This window comes from Gasterosteus aculeatus, chromosome 6, assembly GCF_964276395.1.
Source record: "Gasterosteus aculeatus chromosome 6, fGasAcu3.hap1.1, whole genome shotgun sequence".
Classification (NCBI taxonomy): domain Eukaryota; kingdom Metazoa; phylum Chordata; class Actinopteri; order Perciformes; family Gasterosteidae; genus Gasterosteus; species Gasterosteus aculeatus.
Genome location: NC_135693.1, coordinates 13448244 through 13465342, shown reverse-complemented (window position 1 = coordinate 13465342; position 17099 = coordinate 13448244). Strand labels below are relative to the sequence as shown.

The 17099-nt window shown below is 41.3% G+C and overlaps 1 protein-coding gene across 5 annotated transcripts in view; it reads right to left on the bottom strand.

The window, feature by feature from the left end:
- LOC120820728 (protocadherin-15) overlaps nt 1-17099 on the bottom strand; it is a 152592-nt gene that overhangs the window by 45947 nt on the left and 89546 nt on the right. For all 5 annotated transcript variants that reach the window (XM_078104494.1, XM_078104496.1, XM_078104497.1 and 2 more), the window contains 4 exons: nt 12153-12246; nt 8618-8746; nt 3325-3630; nt 2001-2231 (listed from right to left, as the gene is read on the bottom strand). In XM_078104494.1, coding sequence (XP_077960620.1) covers nt 2001-2231; nt 3325-3630; nt 8618-8746; nt 12153-12246 — 760 coding nt within the window. The remainder of the gene's footprint in view (nt 1-2000; nt 2232-3324; nt 3631-8617; nt 8747-12152; nt 12247-17099) is intronic.

The following is a 17099-nucleotide window of genomic DNA, read 5'->3' as shown; positions in this document are numbered from 1 at the left end:
GCTTTTGCAGATTCTGTGTGCATCCGAAAAGAGAAATATTGTTGCACCAGATTTCTCAGCTGGGGCTTTGTTTGATTTCAGCTTACACTTCAAGCAAGTTATTGGGGATTGAGGTCAAATTTCCCACCGCAGTTATTCTCCACGTCCTAAGAATTTATCCATGTCCTTTAAGAAACTGTGTGTCTAAGATGAGTGCGTTCCTAGTATGCTGCTACCGTAGTCACACTAATACTGAATAAAGACATTCATTTTAAAATGATGTGGCTGGCAGACTAAAACTAAATCATATGTTGTGCAAATTAAATTGATGTAACTAATACTTTATTAAGGCATGTGCTAATTATTATAATTATTATTTGGTAAATAATCACAACATGTTATTATATTTACAAAATACTGCTGTGAAAATTCATAATAATCAATTATTTATTTCTCTTTGGTTTATTTTTGACGGATAAACAGATGTCGCCACCCAGTACCTGACAATAAATAAAAGCTGTTAATGATGTTTAAAGAACAGTGTATAATATGTTGGGGGATGCGTTAGGAGAAATTTCTGTCCGGAATAGATTAGTTCCGTTTTCAAATTGTTGAAATTGATCTTCTTATCTCTTGACTTTTCTCCTTCATTTCCAGTGTTCTAACTTGACCATTGAGTAAACATATAAACTCAGTGGAGCCTCACTTTGATCTATACACAGGTTTAGTGTTAGCACAACATCTATAATTCAGGTGTTACTTTGAACAACAAGGCTTGATCATTGTGCAGCAAGTGTTCACGTCATGCGACACAATCCTGATTGCTTAATACATGCATGTGCTCCCAACAGTATCTTCCTCCACACACACACACACACACACACACACACATGCCGCGCAAGCACATGGTTTCCGATCTTACAATTCTGAAGAACAAGAATAGAAGAAAGTGTTTTGTAGAATCATTCGGAACAAAGACACAGACAGGACACTCAATCCGTGACTGCAGGGCATCCGACAAAAGACACATCGACAAAACAACGCAAAACAACTTCAAACAACCCTCTGAAGGTGTTACATGAGGAAGCCAATGGAATCAGTTGAATCAGCTCCAACTAGTCCCCGAGAAGCCTGTGTGAATCCATTAGGCTCATTCGGATTCATGTCTGTCGTTTCAAATAGCAGACATGGATATCAGTAGCTGCAAGGCTTTATCCTATCAAACACAGTGCCTGGGTGACAGCGCAAACACTGCAACAAAGCTTGTCCTTATCAGAGGACAAACTCGCTCTACAGGTTGGCAGTTCATGCAGCGAGCCTGCTTAAATAAGCTTAGAAGCTTCCCAGGCAGTGTAATATAGAAGGCTTAATTCTGCAAACTTTGAGACAGCCACTTGAGGGGGACTGAATTCATACGGAGAGCTTGAAGTGAATGCACACATTTTGAGGCGCCGGATTATTCACAGACCAAAAACACACCCATTAACCGCACAAATGCGCACACACACACTCATGAACGGTAGCACAACATGAGGCGTCTAATCCTTTCGTTTGGATTCAGCTGTTAATCTCTCGAAAGGTTGTAAAGGGAATACAAGCTCATGAAAAAAAAAACCTGACATAATTGCTGTCAACAAGCTAATGAGTCATTCAGATTGGAATAGCTCAGTGTGCGAGGCTGAAAAAACCCATCCATCAAATTATCTTTGTCACTATGATGTTACCAGGCCAGGCAGGTTGCGAGGCCAAAATATGTTTCTCAAAGGAAATGCATTAAGCTTTTGCAATGAATGGAGTAAAACTGCATTTCATATTACAAAAGGAGCCCAGGTGCTGCTCTGCACAATATGTCTCCAATCCCCTTTTGCACCGTGGCTCGGAACGAGCTGCTTTTACTGTAAAACTCTCTGCTAATGAGTCAGTGATATTCACCGCACAGTGCTGCTGTGCCTCGGGGGCAATGAGGATAGATGGAAGGAATGGAGGGGAAGAGGTGGACCGACCATCCGGGGGTCCCTTACCGTGATGCGGACCGTGACGGTAGCCTGCCCCGGGGGCGTGACCCCTCCTTGGTCGACAGCTTCCACCTGGAAAGTGAAAGTGGCCCCCATGCCCATAGCAGCCAGGTCCTCGAAGTCCAGGGTCTGCAGCACAGTTAGCACCCCAGTGACAGGATTCAGAGAAAACAGCTGCCTGGCCCACTCGGTCTTGATCCGATACGTGACGTTGGAGAAGAGGTCTGAGTCTACCGCCTGCGAGGAGGAAGCGGACAATGATGATCAGGGGCAAACACAGTCCAGTGATGTAAAGAGGGAGAGGATTTACAGTGTCAAAATTGTATACAGTCTGGACACATTTTCTCATTCAATTCAATGAGATTGTGTGTCCAAACTTTGACTGGTACTCTATACATAAGTGCTGTGGTTGCAAAAATGAGTGTTAATGTTTCTATTTTAATGCTTTTATTCTGCAGTAGTTACTTTAATCATCAATCATTAATAGGTTCTTCTGAACCAGAAGGGAAAGCTCATCATGCTCATTGCATAAAATCACAAATCACTTGCAAAGGCCCCTGTAATGGAAGATGATAAGGATAATGGAACACATTTTGAACTTTGCGTACACACAAGCTTGATATTATTCACAAACAGTAAAATGAAGTTGTTTCAAGTTAACAAACTCATCTACTTTATTTTCATGTCTGTCTCACTTTGGCTCTTTGGGCGTCCATCCAGTCTGCTTAGAGTTGTCATGGAGATTAATGGTGTCACACTGCCAGTATCATTCACACCCCTCGCCCTCAACCCTCACCCACTGCCTCTCATCCTCTCGCCTTGCTTTATCCCTCTTCCTGAAATGTCACTCACAATATGGCGGCAATTACGCGCCACTCCGCTTCGTGTTTGCTCCTCGCTCCACTTCAGTGCAAACACAAGAGCAACGTTTTTTGTTTTTTCAATGTAAGGATTATGACATTAATTTATTATATGTATTTATCATATTCATTTTATTCAAGGACAGATGGCAAAGGCTGCTTATTGTTTGAAAAATCAAACTTTGACTCTTATTGGGTTTGAGTCTAAAGAAGCCCAAAGAGCTGTCATGGCAGGAGAAAAATAATTCTCTCTTTGTGTAGAAGGGAGAGTACCGTTTGTTTCTCTCTCTCTGTAAATCTGTCCGCCTGGAAAAGCATCTCATCTTAACACTTGAAGTTGAAAGATGGCAAAAGCCAATTACTGCAGCTGCCGTTTGAAGCACCTGTGCTGCATTATGTGAAGGCATAAAGGCAAAAGACATTTAAGAATGAAGAGCAAAAAACAACAACACATGCACACGAGTACTTACGGTTAGCTTCAGGACCACAGTTCCCACTGGGCTGTTCTCAGGGACATTAGCCACATACGTTTGCTGGGAGAAGACCGGGCTGTTGTCATCGATATCCGTGACCTGGATTGAGAGGGTCAAAGTGGTCCGTCGTGGATCCACGGCCCCATCGGAGGCCTCCACCACCAGGTCATATTGGCTCCGGAGTTCCCGGTCGAGAGGCACTCTTGTGTAGATGCTACCATTAGCGCTGATTACAAACAAGTCCGGTTGATTCACGATCCTGTAGCGCACCAATCCGTTAACCCCTGCATCTGGATCTGTAGCCTGGGGAGAAAGAAAGATTTATTTAGATGTCGGCTTATAAAAAGTTAAACAGCAATAACTCGATCAACTATGTTGTTTGACTTCAGTTTAGGGGATCTGACGGGGGACTTTTTTTTTTTGCTAATATATTATTTCAAACAATTACCATTCAATTCTGCCACGCTCCCAAAGCAAGTAAGTGAAGTACACTGAGTGTAATTCATTGCTCTGAGCAAAAGCAAACTAAATCAAGACACAGTCTGAAATATAGCTTGGTAACCAGATCGAAGCTTAATAGTAGGCTAATGTTGCATTGGCCATTATTTTACAAAGAGACGGTGGGAAGAAATGTGAGTTAGTGGCTTGCTGAAAGGATTGTCAATACAAAGTCAGCAATAAGCCCCTTTTTTTACTCCTGATGCAGCTGGCAACCTGTTGTAAACACAGAGCATCCATTTACATACATCAATAACTGCATTGTGTTATTCCCATCGGAAAGACATTTAAGAACTAAAATGCGGAGCCGTTTAAGCAAATATTACGGTTTGAGTTAGATGTGATCCATTACATGATCCATTAGAGCCTTGCTTCATCTTAACGCGTTAATTATACAGAGGCTTCAGCATTGAGTTCTGCAACAGAGCGGAAACAACTGATATACCTTTGGTCTCGATTCCTGTTGTTCATTTTGAGAAAAGATTCTAAGTCACGTCTTCGTTTTTGATTTTTACCCTTTTTGTAATACAAAGTCTACATTCCTCAAAATGAAATCCTTTAATGCTTGATCAGCGTTTTGTAGTATCCATTTAATATATCCATTTAAATAACGAGCAAAATCAGAAACAATTTAAAATGAACTCAGGAAAGGCTAAAATAGGTTTTTATTTATTTGAGAAATATTAATTTCTGTGCGAATATGACGTGCAATCACAATGCATCGCTTTTTTGTGTGTGTGTGTGTGTGTGTTCATTATCCAAATGTCCCCCGTGTGATGGTAATTCTTCTCTGTAATTAAAGAGAGACAGTGAGAGAGACAAAGAGAGGACAGGGTAGGGGAAAAAGGCAGAGATATAAAGCCACATTTCATCTCTCTGTTTGGCAATTTTTCAGCAAGCCAAAGTAAGGACAAGGCAGCACAAAGAGGGAAAATGAGGAACAGCTGAGGTGGGAAAACAAGCTAACCCCCAATTTGTTTTACGCAGAGGCCCTGACAAAGATTTAAAGCCAAGGCTAAAAATTGAACTTCTGGATTAAGCATTTGCACACATCGTGACAATATGTGCACACGGCTCACAACTCCTCCGAAGTGATTAAATAATGAACGTCCACACTGCTTCTTGTCTTGTAAGGGAGGAAATCCAATTAATTCACAGCCAATAAAATAATAAAAGAAATGATATATTGCCATAGCCTCCAAAGGTCAATATTATGGATTATAAAGGTCAGTGGATGTTGGAGGACAAAAAAAAAACATAGGTGGTCATGTAGAAATAAATGGCCTTGGTGGAGAGCGTCAATTATTATCAGAAAATGAATTTGGTATTTTTTACAAAATCCTCTTCCTCGCCCGTGACGGCGGTCTCCAACTCGAACGTTTAGTGATGAGCGTCTGGTAGGTATACTTTGGAGTGTGAGCTGATGGGAGGGATCATTACATACAGCAGCTTGAACAGGTGGCTGCAGTCTTCACAAAAACAAGCCCCCACGCGGCCCTCCAATATTTACCACCGTCCAGTGTGTCTTTGAACTCGTTGCATTTACACATCCAGCGTATTTGTTTAGCTTTGGATGGATTCTCCCAAAAATGTTACTTCGTCAGGGAATTGAATAATTAGCAAAAAGCATGATGCTTCCCTGATACGTCTAACATGAATGCTAATCGATCCACCTGCTCAGATTGAGGCTCCCCGCTGTGAGCGGACAGAATGGGCCAAGTTCGGTCGAGGATATGTCAGTCACGGAACAAATGACTCTATTAGCACAAGCTGCATTGCTGTCAATTTTCATAACCGAGTTAAGTCTCCAGTCTCTGGGAGTGTGTGTAAAATAAGACCAGGTGCGAACCAGTTACCGTAACTTTAATCCACAACGCTTCAGGGATAGCATTATGCTACTTAATAACGTTTTGCATTTGCACTGCTGTCCTCTTCACCGTCGGCAACTGCCGGAAGCTTTGTGGGTGACTGAGATATTATTCCCTCTCTGCAGGGACGCTCAAGCTGCTGCTACAAGAAAAAAGTCAACCGATTTTACAGTGTCATGTCACATTTACACGTTGACGCGGAATACACAAATCACATCTTAATTCAAGCTGCCTGCATCTCATCCATTCCTCCATCTGCCGCTTGACTTTTACACAGCGTCACATCACAACAATCAGCCGGTGGCTAACGCTGTGATAGGAACAAATGTCCGTGTGATTTTAGTTGTTCATCATGCAATCACTGCATTTGGCTCTCTGCTCTGCTGCAACAGGAGTCCAAACAGTATTCCAACAGCGCTCCGGCAAATTGGAGTGACAAATTAGGAACGCACACACCGGTACCACAAATTCATAGCATCATTAACGGTGTCTGGCTCGGTTCCGCTACTTCTCTCCCGAACTCTGCGGGTTCGGAGAGAAATATGTGAGGTGGACTCTATTGTGGGTGACATACTGAGGATAATAGAGACTAAAAAACAATGTGAAAATGGGATTAAGAAATTGATTTTTATATACATTGTATAGAGTTTTTGGCACTTTAAATCTCAAGGACACATGACTTTATGGCTTTTAATTGTGTCATTTACTCCACCAAGAACCTTTGTTTCATAAATGACCTCGCACCTCGCCTGCAAATACATAAACACACAAACACTTAAAAAATGTACGTAAAAATGGTCTCTGTTGCAGCTCAAGTGTAATCTCGTTTTGAAGCCTCATCCTGAAGAGCATAATATCCTCAAACACTGTGTTGTTATCGCGATATCTTAAAGTAAATGCTCCTGCCATCGAAAATGAGGAAATCGTCTCTCCAGCATGAAAGCACCATACAAAGTGGACAAACCCAAATATACAAGAAATAGGCGACAGTAGTAGGTTGTTTATTCTGTCCCTTCACTTGGCCGTCAGATACGATAATTCAGTTCAGCATTCAACGTGGAATGAAATCTAGTTTTGAAAAGTTTTGATATGTCAGCATTTCTCATTTAATTAGAAGATATTTGCTTTTCCTTTAGCACCTTTTGAAACAAGGCAGGTCTTTGTGCTTCACTAAAGGCCTACAAACACATCTAACCAACATCCACGAGAATGGGATATGAACCAAAAAATAGGTAAAAATAGCATGAAATAAAGAGTTAATGGATCCTCACAGACAATTGAAATGTATTTTTCAATACATTTTTCGGACAGAAAAGTGGCATTTGAGAGAATATCGTCGATTGGCAAGACAATGTAAAGGATAGACACAAGTCATTAATTGATTTTTTAAGTATTCCAGAGGAGACTATGAAGGTGGAACATTGAATTTGTGATAGAAAACCTTATATTATAGAGACTTTTGGGCTGTTCTATAAAGATGCTGCTAAAAGATTTCTAAAACAACTTTTTTTTCTCCAGAGTCCAAAGAGTTAAAGTGAGCTATAACATGTCCTCCCTTGTTTATGTATAAAAAATATCCACCTATTTACAAAGACATTTTCCCAGAACAGCACAACTTTTCAAAACAAAATCATCACCATGACTGAGGACAAAAAAGAGTAAACAGTATGTCCAACCGGTATTGTCATAATATGGAATCGGTTGATCACTATTCATCACTATTCAATATGTTTGTCGACAATACCTTTGTTTAAGGGCTTGTTCTTAGTACTTGAGATTTTATAAAACAGATAAATCCACCACCGGTTAAATTGTAGGTTCTCAAGGTGCATCTGCATAGGGAAAGCAGGATTGTGTTGTGCTGTGGTACTTAATGTCCCATAAAAACACTATCAGCTCGGGTTGGCAAGGTAACAGCTGAGAAAACCCCCCAAAGCAGAATAGGTGAGAGAGACAAATAGAGAGATAGAGAGAGAGAGAGAGAGAGAGAGAGAAAGGGGGAGGTGCGGGCTAAACTCTAATCTCACTGCTGGCTGCATTTGTGAGGAAAATATGAGCTTTACCTCATTCTAACACCAGGCTTCCTTCACGTGTCCTTTTGTCTTATTTCACAGTTCATAAACTCTGCAATGTTTTCTGGTGGTCTATTTCATTACCTCCCTATATATAAAAAAAAAAAAATATATATATATATTTTTTTTTTTATGGGATGCCTAATGTCAGAACATATATCCTGAAAAGCAACACATGTTACTCATATAAGCATATAAACATATAAACTCATATAAACTACGGGGACATGACAAGGAATGAAAGAAAATACACATGTAAGTTTCTGAAGCCAAAGCATTCATAGTTAAGCTTTTTGAAAAATAAAACTTTGAAATTTACCTAAATCTAAATCTACCTAAAATGATGAGCAAGATGAAGATGTTATTCTACATATTTCTGTTATAACCTGCATCAATGACAACCTTCAAATTCAAAACAAACTCTTTAACAACATAAATGTAAAAACTCAGTATGTATCTCCCAAACCACCTAAATGTCTCTTCACAGTTTTGAAACTAAGGTTTATCTGTATTGAGCTTCAAAATTATGTTTCAAAACCCTGACTTTAGAAAAGATTTGGGGATTTAGCTTCACTATTATGTTTGAAAGATAAGAGACAATAAACAAGAACCAGACCCCTGGATTGTATTTACCTTAGTGGACACTTTGCAAGGGAGCACTGTATGTGCAGAGTATGACTTTTATGATCTTTTCATGAGTAATTCACTGACAAACACCAGGTCAATTAATCTAAAAGTAATTACAAAAGTCTGGCAGCTCAGTTGTGCTGAATCATGGGAACAGAATGCAGTTTCGGGTGTGACAAATCTGTCCAACCAAATTGAAAAGAAAAACAAAGATATCAAACTTACCCTGACTTGTCCAACAAAAACATTGGCCTTTTCTTCTTGGACAGTAAAATTAGTGGGTATGGTCAGGTCAAACACGGGGTCATTATCGTTGACATCAGTGATGACTATGTTCACAGTAGCAGTCGATGTCTAAAGGAAGAATAAAAAAGACCACAATAAAAGAAAAATCCCACACAATGTTCCTTTGTGAAGTAATACTTCACTATACTAAATATAGTGTACACTGTTTATTTCTAACCAACGTATACTCTGTAGGCTGATGTCCCTGGTGCTGGTTTATGCTATTTTGGCTCAGATCCCTTTCAGCCGTCACTACTTCTACAGCTTTTTTCCGCTTAAATTCGAAAAGCAATGACTAAATCAACTTTATGTTGTCACAGCAAGAGTACGCTATAACAATTGAAACACTAGGGACAACTACCCTATCAACAGGGACATGGTCATTCCGGCTGGTCACACTTCCTGCAAATTATATTGTCAGCCGATACTATGGCTGTATGTTGATCTACAGACGATGAAGCTTTTGTGAATTTCACATGAACTACATCGGATCAGATGTGATTATAACATTGGATGGATTGCCATGATATTTAGCACAGATCATCCACGTTTAAGTGGAGGAGTCTTACAGTTTGGTGATCTCCTGACTATTTGTCTACAGCATCATCTTCTCAAATTTGTGAGGTTATCCCAATCAGAGGCTCTTAGTTTTGTTTGTTTTATCATATTACTGATATCACCATGAATGAATAATGAATGATGAATAATACAGCTATTTAATGTACAGAACAATACACCTACAATTACTTGCATTCTATCAGTAATATGAAATTCAATTTGATTGCTGACACATATTCTTTGTTTGCAGAAACAAATGGTGCACTAATCCTGGGTGTACTGACCAAATACTTCACTGTTGGAGTAGATGCTTTGGTGATAGTTATTTAGAGCAAACTGCAAAATGTTGTAAGATTGGGGGAGCCAGTATCTGGGGCATAGAAACATCAGATTAGATCCATCACATCTTCCTTCCTCTGAAGAATTGAGAACACTTTTTTACGGCATTGGAGCATGTCATTGACCATATTCTACTCATGTTTACACTGAATTAAACGATTTTGTGTTTGTCATGAATAATGTGCCGGGTTTGTTTTATCTCAAAGCTCATTGGGCAAAGAAAATTCCCCCGGCATCTACTGGTAACCTTGATCCAATAACACAATGCACGCACCTACTGCACTCCCATAAATCAACGTAGAAAAATGGTTGAATCTGTGTATTATATAAATGCTGAGTGAACTGAGAAGAAGCTACATGCAAATGATGCCGTTAATGGTCGACACTGGGGGAGGACGGGTGGAATTAGGAGTTGGTAAGACAGCCGTCTGAAGAAACCCTTGAAGTCGAGACGCCGAGTAGCAATGTCACAAATGAAACGACCCAATGTCCCCCGTCTGTGGAGAATTCCTACACCATTGTTGCTTTCTTTATTCAAGCTTCTGAGACGTATATGAATCCGTCCTTTCGGACAACACGTGGCATGGAAGCCCACGCTGAGAACCATCACCCTGGATGCCTCTGCACCTGGATACAAGAGGACGCCGCTCACCAGTATGAGTGTAGTGATGGGATCGCCTCATTTTCAATTTCACAGAGGACCGAAACCCAATTAGCATCTCCATTCTGGCGGGGGTGTTGTTATCAAAGCCTAAAAAAGCCAACCTCTCTGACAAGGAGTGTGATTAATGAGCTGCTATTATTTATTTAACATAAATTAGATGTAGCAGTCTCGTCTTCTGTCCTCACTGTCTAAAAGGAATAGAGGTGGCTGATGATGCTTTTGCCTTTCAAGTGACAACCTTGTTCAGAAGCCATGTTGCAGGGACTGATGTGATCGGGTTATGTAGTCGCTTCTTTAAGGGCAAGAGAGACGGCTTCACCCCCCCTCTCCCCCCCTTCCCCCCCTTCTTGGATCTGATGCTCCTTGATGGTAATGATTACAGCTTGCTCTTTTAAGAATATAAATGTTGAATTGGCCATGGAGATTAGATCAATGTCCTCCTTGAAGTAACAGTTCAAATCCAGCAAAAGACAACACTTAAGGCACTTGCCTTATTGCAACCTTGTTGTACATTTATGTACATTCTCAAATAGTATATGGAATAATCTGTAGAATACTACATCCCTAAAATAATTGACTGCTGAAGCCTCAGAGTGCAGATTCGACAATACTCAAAGAGCACCGGGGCCTGCCTCCCTCTCCGTGTCAGGTTTCCATGGTTACTAAAGTGCAGCGCTAATTACACATCCAAATCCCGGGCGTCCCCCTCTCTCCTCTCGGTGGCCTCGTCCTGTACTTATTTTGATCGTTTCCCTGTCTCAAGCCTTCCTTGCGGCACTTTGTCTTGCTGAATGAGTCCCTCACTTCCAACCCTCCCCCCATCCCCTTTACCCATCTCAGTCACTCCACTTCCTCCCTGTTGTGCTGTTGTGACAGCATTTCTGCCTGGCTGTGACATTAAGCGCACACACGTCGGACAGTAATTTACCCCGTGGACGAGATGCTTCACACACACACCCACACACACACACACACACACGCTATAAAGGTAAAGGGAGTTGCTTATACAATCTGTCCATTAATATTAAGACAAAGAGCGCTAGCTTGCAGTTAGTTTATTCCGCGATGTGATGCTGCACATTACACTCTCTTATTTCATTGTCTCTTTTCTTTCTCTTACCAGTCACTTTCCATCTCTTCTGCCCCACACATTCTAACCGGCTCACTTTGCACTCCCACAGCTGTGCGGCCCTCACGTAAACTGTGACACACACACACACACACACACACACACACACCGACAGCGTGATCCTTCCACAGCTCCGTCTCACTCACAGACGTAGACTGCCAACGCAGCTGCAGTTCAGAACGTTTGTGCATGCACAAGTGAGACATCACTAATGTGACAGCTCATCAGCTAATGTTCATTACCTATCACACTGCATCTTAAAAAAGCAAACCACCTTTCACCTCTGGCTGGCAAAGAGGCAGCTGTGAGAACTGAACCAACTAAGGTGGAGTCCAAGTCAATTAAGAGTGTTTATCTGCTCTTGGTGGGAGATGGACCAGCCAGCGTTGTTTCCCAAAGATAAGTTACAGCGACAGCTCTGTGAATGCAAACGCTCAAAAGTCACATGGTGACATCTTATGGGCATCAGTTCAATAAAGGGAAGCTCCACCAATTATGGATAGTACTACTAAGATCAAATTAAAGTGCATGAGTAAAACAAAAATATATATGTATAATCATAACCATATATAATTGTACTCCCTAAACATTTGGCTACATTTCCACTGGTTTGATATCCGTGCATTTATCTTGCTCTTATTCTCAAATTATGCTAACATGTGTAGTTAAACATAATCTAAACCATCATGCTTGTATGTGAAGATCTTATTTGAGCTTAAAGTTTGACGACCATGCAGACCATGCGGACTCAAGCCAAATGTTTAATAAAGAGGGTTGGGCCTCACCCCTCCAGGGTTCCCATCGGAGGCGGTGACAACCAGAAGGTACTGGTCGGTGTTCTCTCTGTCCAGAGGCTGTCTCAGAAGCAGCAGGCCAATCCTGCAGAGAGGGTTCAGAGGACACAATTGTATTGTTATTACATAGTGACAACTGGAGCCATTAATGCATCAATATCCCAAATAGAAACAAAATAAAGGGCTCTGTGTGGAGCCCTTTATTGCTCACACATTGCTTGTTTGTTTCTAATGAAGAAAAAGCGTTGACTTAAAGACATTTGTACAAAGGTTTTTAATTCTTTATCGCTCACTCAACAGACCGCTGCAAGAGGAGGACAGGCTTTTGGCTTAGAGCAGGTGGGCTTTTAAATGCTCCCGTTCTATCTTTCTCTCTCAGCAGCCTGCCTCTTGCTCCCAAAGCATGTGGACTACAGACAGAAAGATTCATGTTTCCTTTCCAAAGACGGCGGCAGAGACAGCGACCCTCCTGCACGTTCCCGATGCATAACTTGGCACACGCCAGACGCAAAGTGTGGATGCATTCCCAAGCAGAAGGCTGGATTATCTTTGTTTGCACACACAGGCACACGAGGAACGTGGGTGCATGGGCCTTAACACGCACACACAGCAAATTCCCAGCCACACTCAGGGGAGGCCAGAACCACAGATGGAAGGAAGGAAGGAAGAACACAGACATTGAAATGCACGATGCAAGATTAATGCCTGTTGCAATTCCCTGCTGACCCTTTGCTCCTTCACGGCTCTAATTAAAAGCTTATTTGGCCAAACAGTGCAAGTAGAACCTGACTGCTGCGTCATTGCCGCCTCTGTGGCTCATACCCGTCAAACCGTACAGCTTCATCTTAAAAATCTGACGGGAAAATAACGCAAACAACAAATTTTCTATTTCTCAAAACACCACCACACCAAGTTCTGATGATAGGGGGTCTGAGAGGGCAAATGCCTTTTTAAAAAACACAATGAATATGCAACACACCATCCTTCCCTGGCCACTGGGCTCATGTTTATTTACGCGTGAGCATGCCGGTGGAAAATAGGCCACTCTGTGCTCAATAAGCAAAAGGTAAAGGGTTCATCGCTGTGAATATAATAGGGAAGATATTAAGAGATAACTGTCATATTGCAGGGATAATGATGATGATCTTGACGCTGACGATAAGACAGATTAGAATGATTAATGCCTCTTAGTTAGCGTGGGGAGTTTGTTCCCTACTACAGCTGGAGTGCTGAACTACACTTCAGCGGCCGGGTCTGGGAGGTTGACTGATCATGTGCGATAACGTCCTGCCTCTTCTCTCGAGCCACCGCAAATGAGAAGAGGTTGTCAGCCTGACAGGGTGCCGTTAACAGCCCTGTCCAGAGCGAGAATGGTGCAGCTTAGAGGCTATCCATCGCAGTCACACCAAATCGCTCTCTCATTCCGCTTAGATCCCTAAAGGCTGAACAGTTGGACTCCGGGTACGGGACGGTAGTGTGAGGTGGCATAACCTCAGACACGAAACTTGTTTCAATCGCTAACGATGTTTGCCGTTTTTGATATGAAGGTGCTGGATTCAGGTAGTGGTATTGAAGCCGCGAGTACAGAACAAGGGGAAATGAGGCGTTCGTAGGAGGAAGACGTCGCCACCAGCAGTCTCGCAGTGGCAGTCGGAGAGAATCGCGGCGCAGGAGGACATGTCGCGGTGCCGCTGCGATGAGTCGGCACTGCTGGAAACAGAAGTGGTTGCTGCGTGGCGGCAAACTTCACAGAGGCACGTTTCTTTCGGAAGAAGTTGCTGAATCCAACTTTAAAGAGCAGTGCCAATTATAAAACATTAATATGTGCCACACACGGTCTTATTTTATGAAAAGACGATTCATCCAGCAGTGAATTACTTCTTTATGAGATAAACTTCAGCTATTCCTCAAGGGGTTTCAAGACAAATCTGTTAACCATGTTCCAAATCTCAAATGTGTGTGATTTAAAACCCTTGTTTTGAGTCAATTTAATCAGAACTGAATGTGCAGTGTTTGGGTTCCCGGGGCTCTAAAAAACGTTCACCTTCTTCTACTTTGTACTCTTTTTCAATTTCAGTTTCAATTTATCTATGAAGAAGGAACATTGGCTGCTAACTGAACAATCAGCTGCCAATTGGATACTTCAGAAGAGAAAATGGCGTGGCATTTAGGCTTTTGAGACTTTGAGGTGGTAAAAAAAGGCCTGGGCTTCAAAGTGGATGCTATCATTAATAATAATGAATAGTAACACAATCTGCTCATTAAAGGCCAACTGGCTGGAGTTTTGAAGGTGTTACTGAAATGTATATTTTTGAAAAACATAAACATTGATGCAGATTGCATATTATTTTATTTAAAAAGAAATGTGACAAAGAAAGATCCCTTTAGTGTAAAAATGTTAATGATGACATTAATTACATAAGTTTGGCATTTCTATACTGCCGGTTCTTTCTTATTTTACTTATAGACTAAAATATACACTAATCCCTATATATCTCCTTTAAGCTAATACAGCCCCGGATTTATGCCTATCTGTATTTCCTGTTAACTTTGTATCTAGACAAACTATGAAAGTCAGACCGTATTTCAAAATAACTTGAAAAAACATTCATACATTAACTTTTTTAATTATCAGCAGACATATACTCCAATGCCAATACATCTGCAAAGGCCTATATATATATATATATATATATATATATATGTATATACATCTAGTTTGCTCAAAATTTTGATCATGATCTATTTTGGTTATAATATTCATGTTACTGAAGATGTGAGACCTGGGATTTTATTAAAAAGACTTAAAAACACATCATACTGTGAAGCGGTTGTGGCCTTCTACTTAGCATGTCCCCACTAAAGGCTGTCCGTATAGGAGACAATGACTCACGGTGAGCTCGGCTCGCTTCCATTATGGAGAGTGAATGTGAAGCAGCACGACCTCTCGCCTCGGAAGATCCTTCCCCATCTATAAGACGTTATCGACTTGAGAGCTCATCATTCATAGTGGCTGCATCGAGCCAGCGCCATATGGAGCTCGAATCCCGAGCATGCAGCAAAACGCGAAAATCTCTCCACTGAATCATATTCATCATATACGTTCTGACGGTTAAAAAATGAGACAGGAAGAAGGGCTTTGTATACTGCACACTCATGTAGGCCCCCGCCCCCTCCACACCTTCTCCCAGCTCATCATTCTTTGACGCATCATATGCTAAATCAGCACCTGCTTGACAGTATTAAATTGCTAGGTTGCTAAGAGCTTGTGATGCAGTTGTAGTATTTATGCCATGCAGAGAACTGTACTGCAGGAAGTTTATCTTTCTGTTACAAATTACTGCAGCAACGGCAGTAATCACAGCCTCCCATTATTTGATCATATGACAGTTTGCCGTTAAAAGGATGGAGCCATAGAGTAAACATGCCTCCGTAAGACAAACTTTTTTAACACTGGAGCAGCGGAGGATAAACACTGCTGCTGCCTGTTCTTTTCTTGGGGTTTGGGAGACTGATGATGCAGAGAAAAGTGTCTTTAATCGATTAGTCACAAACGTGTCTGGCAGGATCCTGCATTTCAGTTTCCCCACAGCTCTTCCCTCCATGTTAGCTTGCTTATTTGATGGTAAAAAAAGCCATAGATGACTTTAATATTTTACGACTTTATCTCACTTCTGACGAATGGCTGAGCGTTTAGTTTTTTTATAAATACTGATTTTGATTATGATACACAAGGTAAGATATTTTTGGTGAATTTCCTTCCCCAGAAATATTTAACGTTTCATGCCACATCATTTGAGAGATGGCTGAGAATGAAACTGCGCTGCATAGAATGAGGAAAGAAGACCTAAATAGAACTTTCCAGCAAATGAAGTTGTATCCTGATTCATTTGTATGTATTTTTTCAAGTTCTTATGAGCTTCTGGTCATCTCTGCCTTTAAGCTTCTAGTAGCATTGACCTAATCTCCCTCACTGGATAAAAACGTATGTCTAATGTTCATGTTATTGGACCTCCTTTTTTTCTATTTCTGAGGTTTCTCCCTTTTTTCTTCCCGCAACACAGATTGTACATCCTTTTAAAGCAAATGTGCGCTTTTATTTTTCAACTTGGCTCATTAGGAGTCTTGATGGTGCCTTCATAAAACAAAGTCATGTATTGGCCAATAAATCAGCCAAAACCAATACCAGGCAAGTCAGCATCTACTCCCTACCATCACAGTCCCTTCTCCTCTCATTCCCACCACCATCACTCGCACTGGCAGATATCATCACAGGGAAGCTAATGATGATGGTCGGACCCGGCTTCTTCTGTCTCAAGGGCCTCTTCTGTTGCCAGCACAGTCGACGTTGTGCTACAACGTATCACTTCTGTGTGTCTATGTGCTCCCTTTGCACTTGAGAGAACAACATGAAACTCAAAAGCTTATCAAAGACTTTTAGCTGAATTGTCCTCGCGATCGCGGCCATTTTACACAACGGCTTTGTCTTGTTGTTAAATAACCTGACTAACCTTTCAACTTGTCCGAGTTTGAAGAAGTACCCTTGCTGAAATGTTGTTATAAAAATAAAAACAGTTGGGGTTTGCTGTGTTAGCTGGACTGCAATGTAACGAAGCAATTTGCCATCCATCCACACATCTCCACGCAGCCCTGCTGTTCAAAATGCAATTGGGAGACGGGTGGGGAATTCGATATATAGACACCCACATTCAAACCGAAAAAAATATTCAGTTCACCTACTGTAACCTGTGTTGTTAAGAAAACCACGGAGACTCCTATTGTCTATTCTGTATTCTTTTATACATTATTCATCCACGAGCCTTGCCATCCATCTAGATAAACACTCAACAGTTTTTTTGTATTTCAAGTGGTCCTTGGTGAGAATACCTCCTATGAATACTTTCTATGGCCCGCGTGTACTTGAAGAATATCTGGACT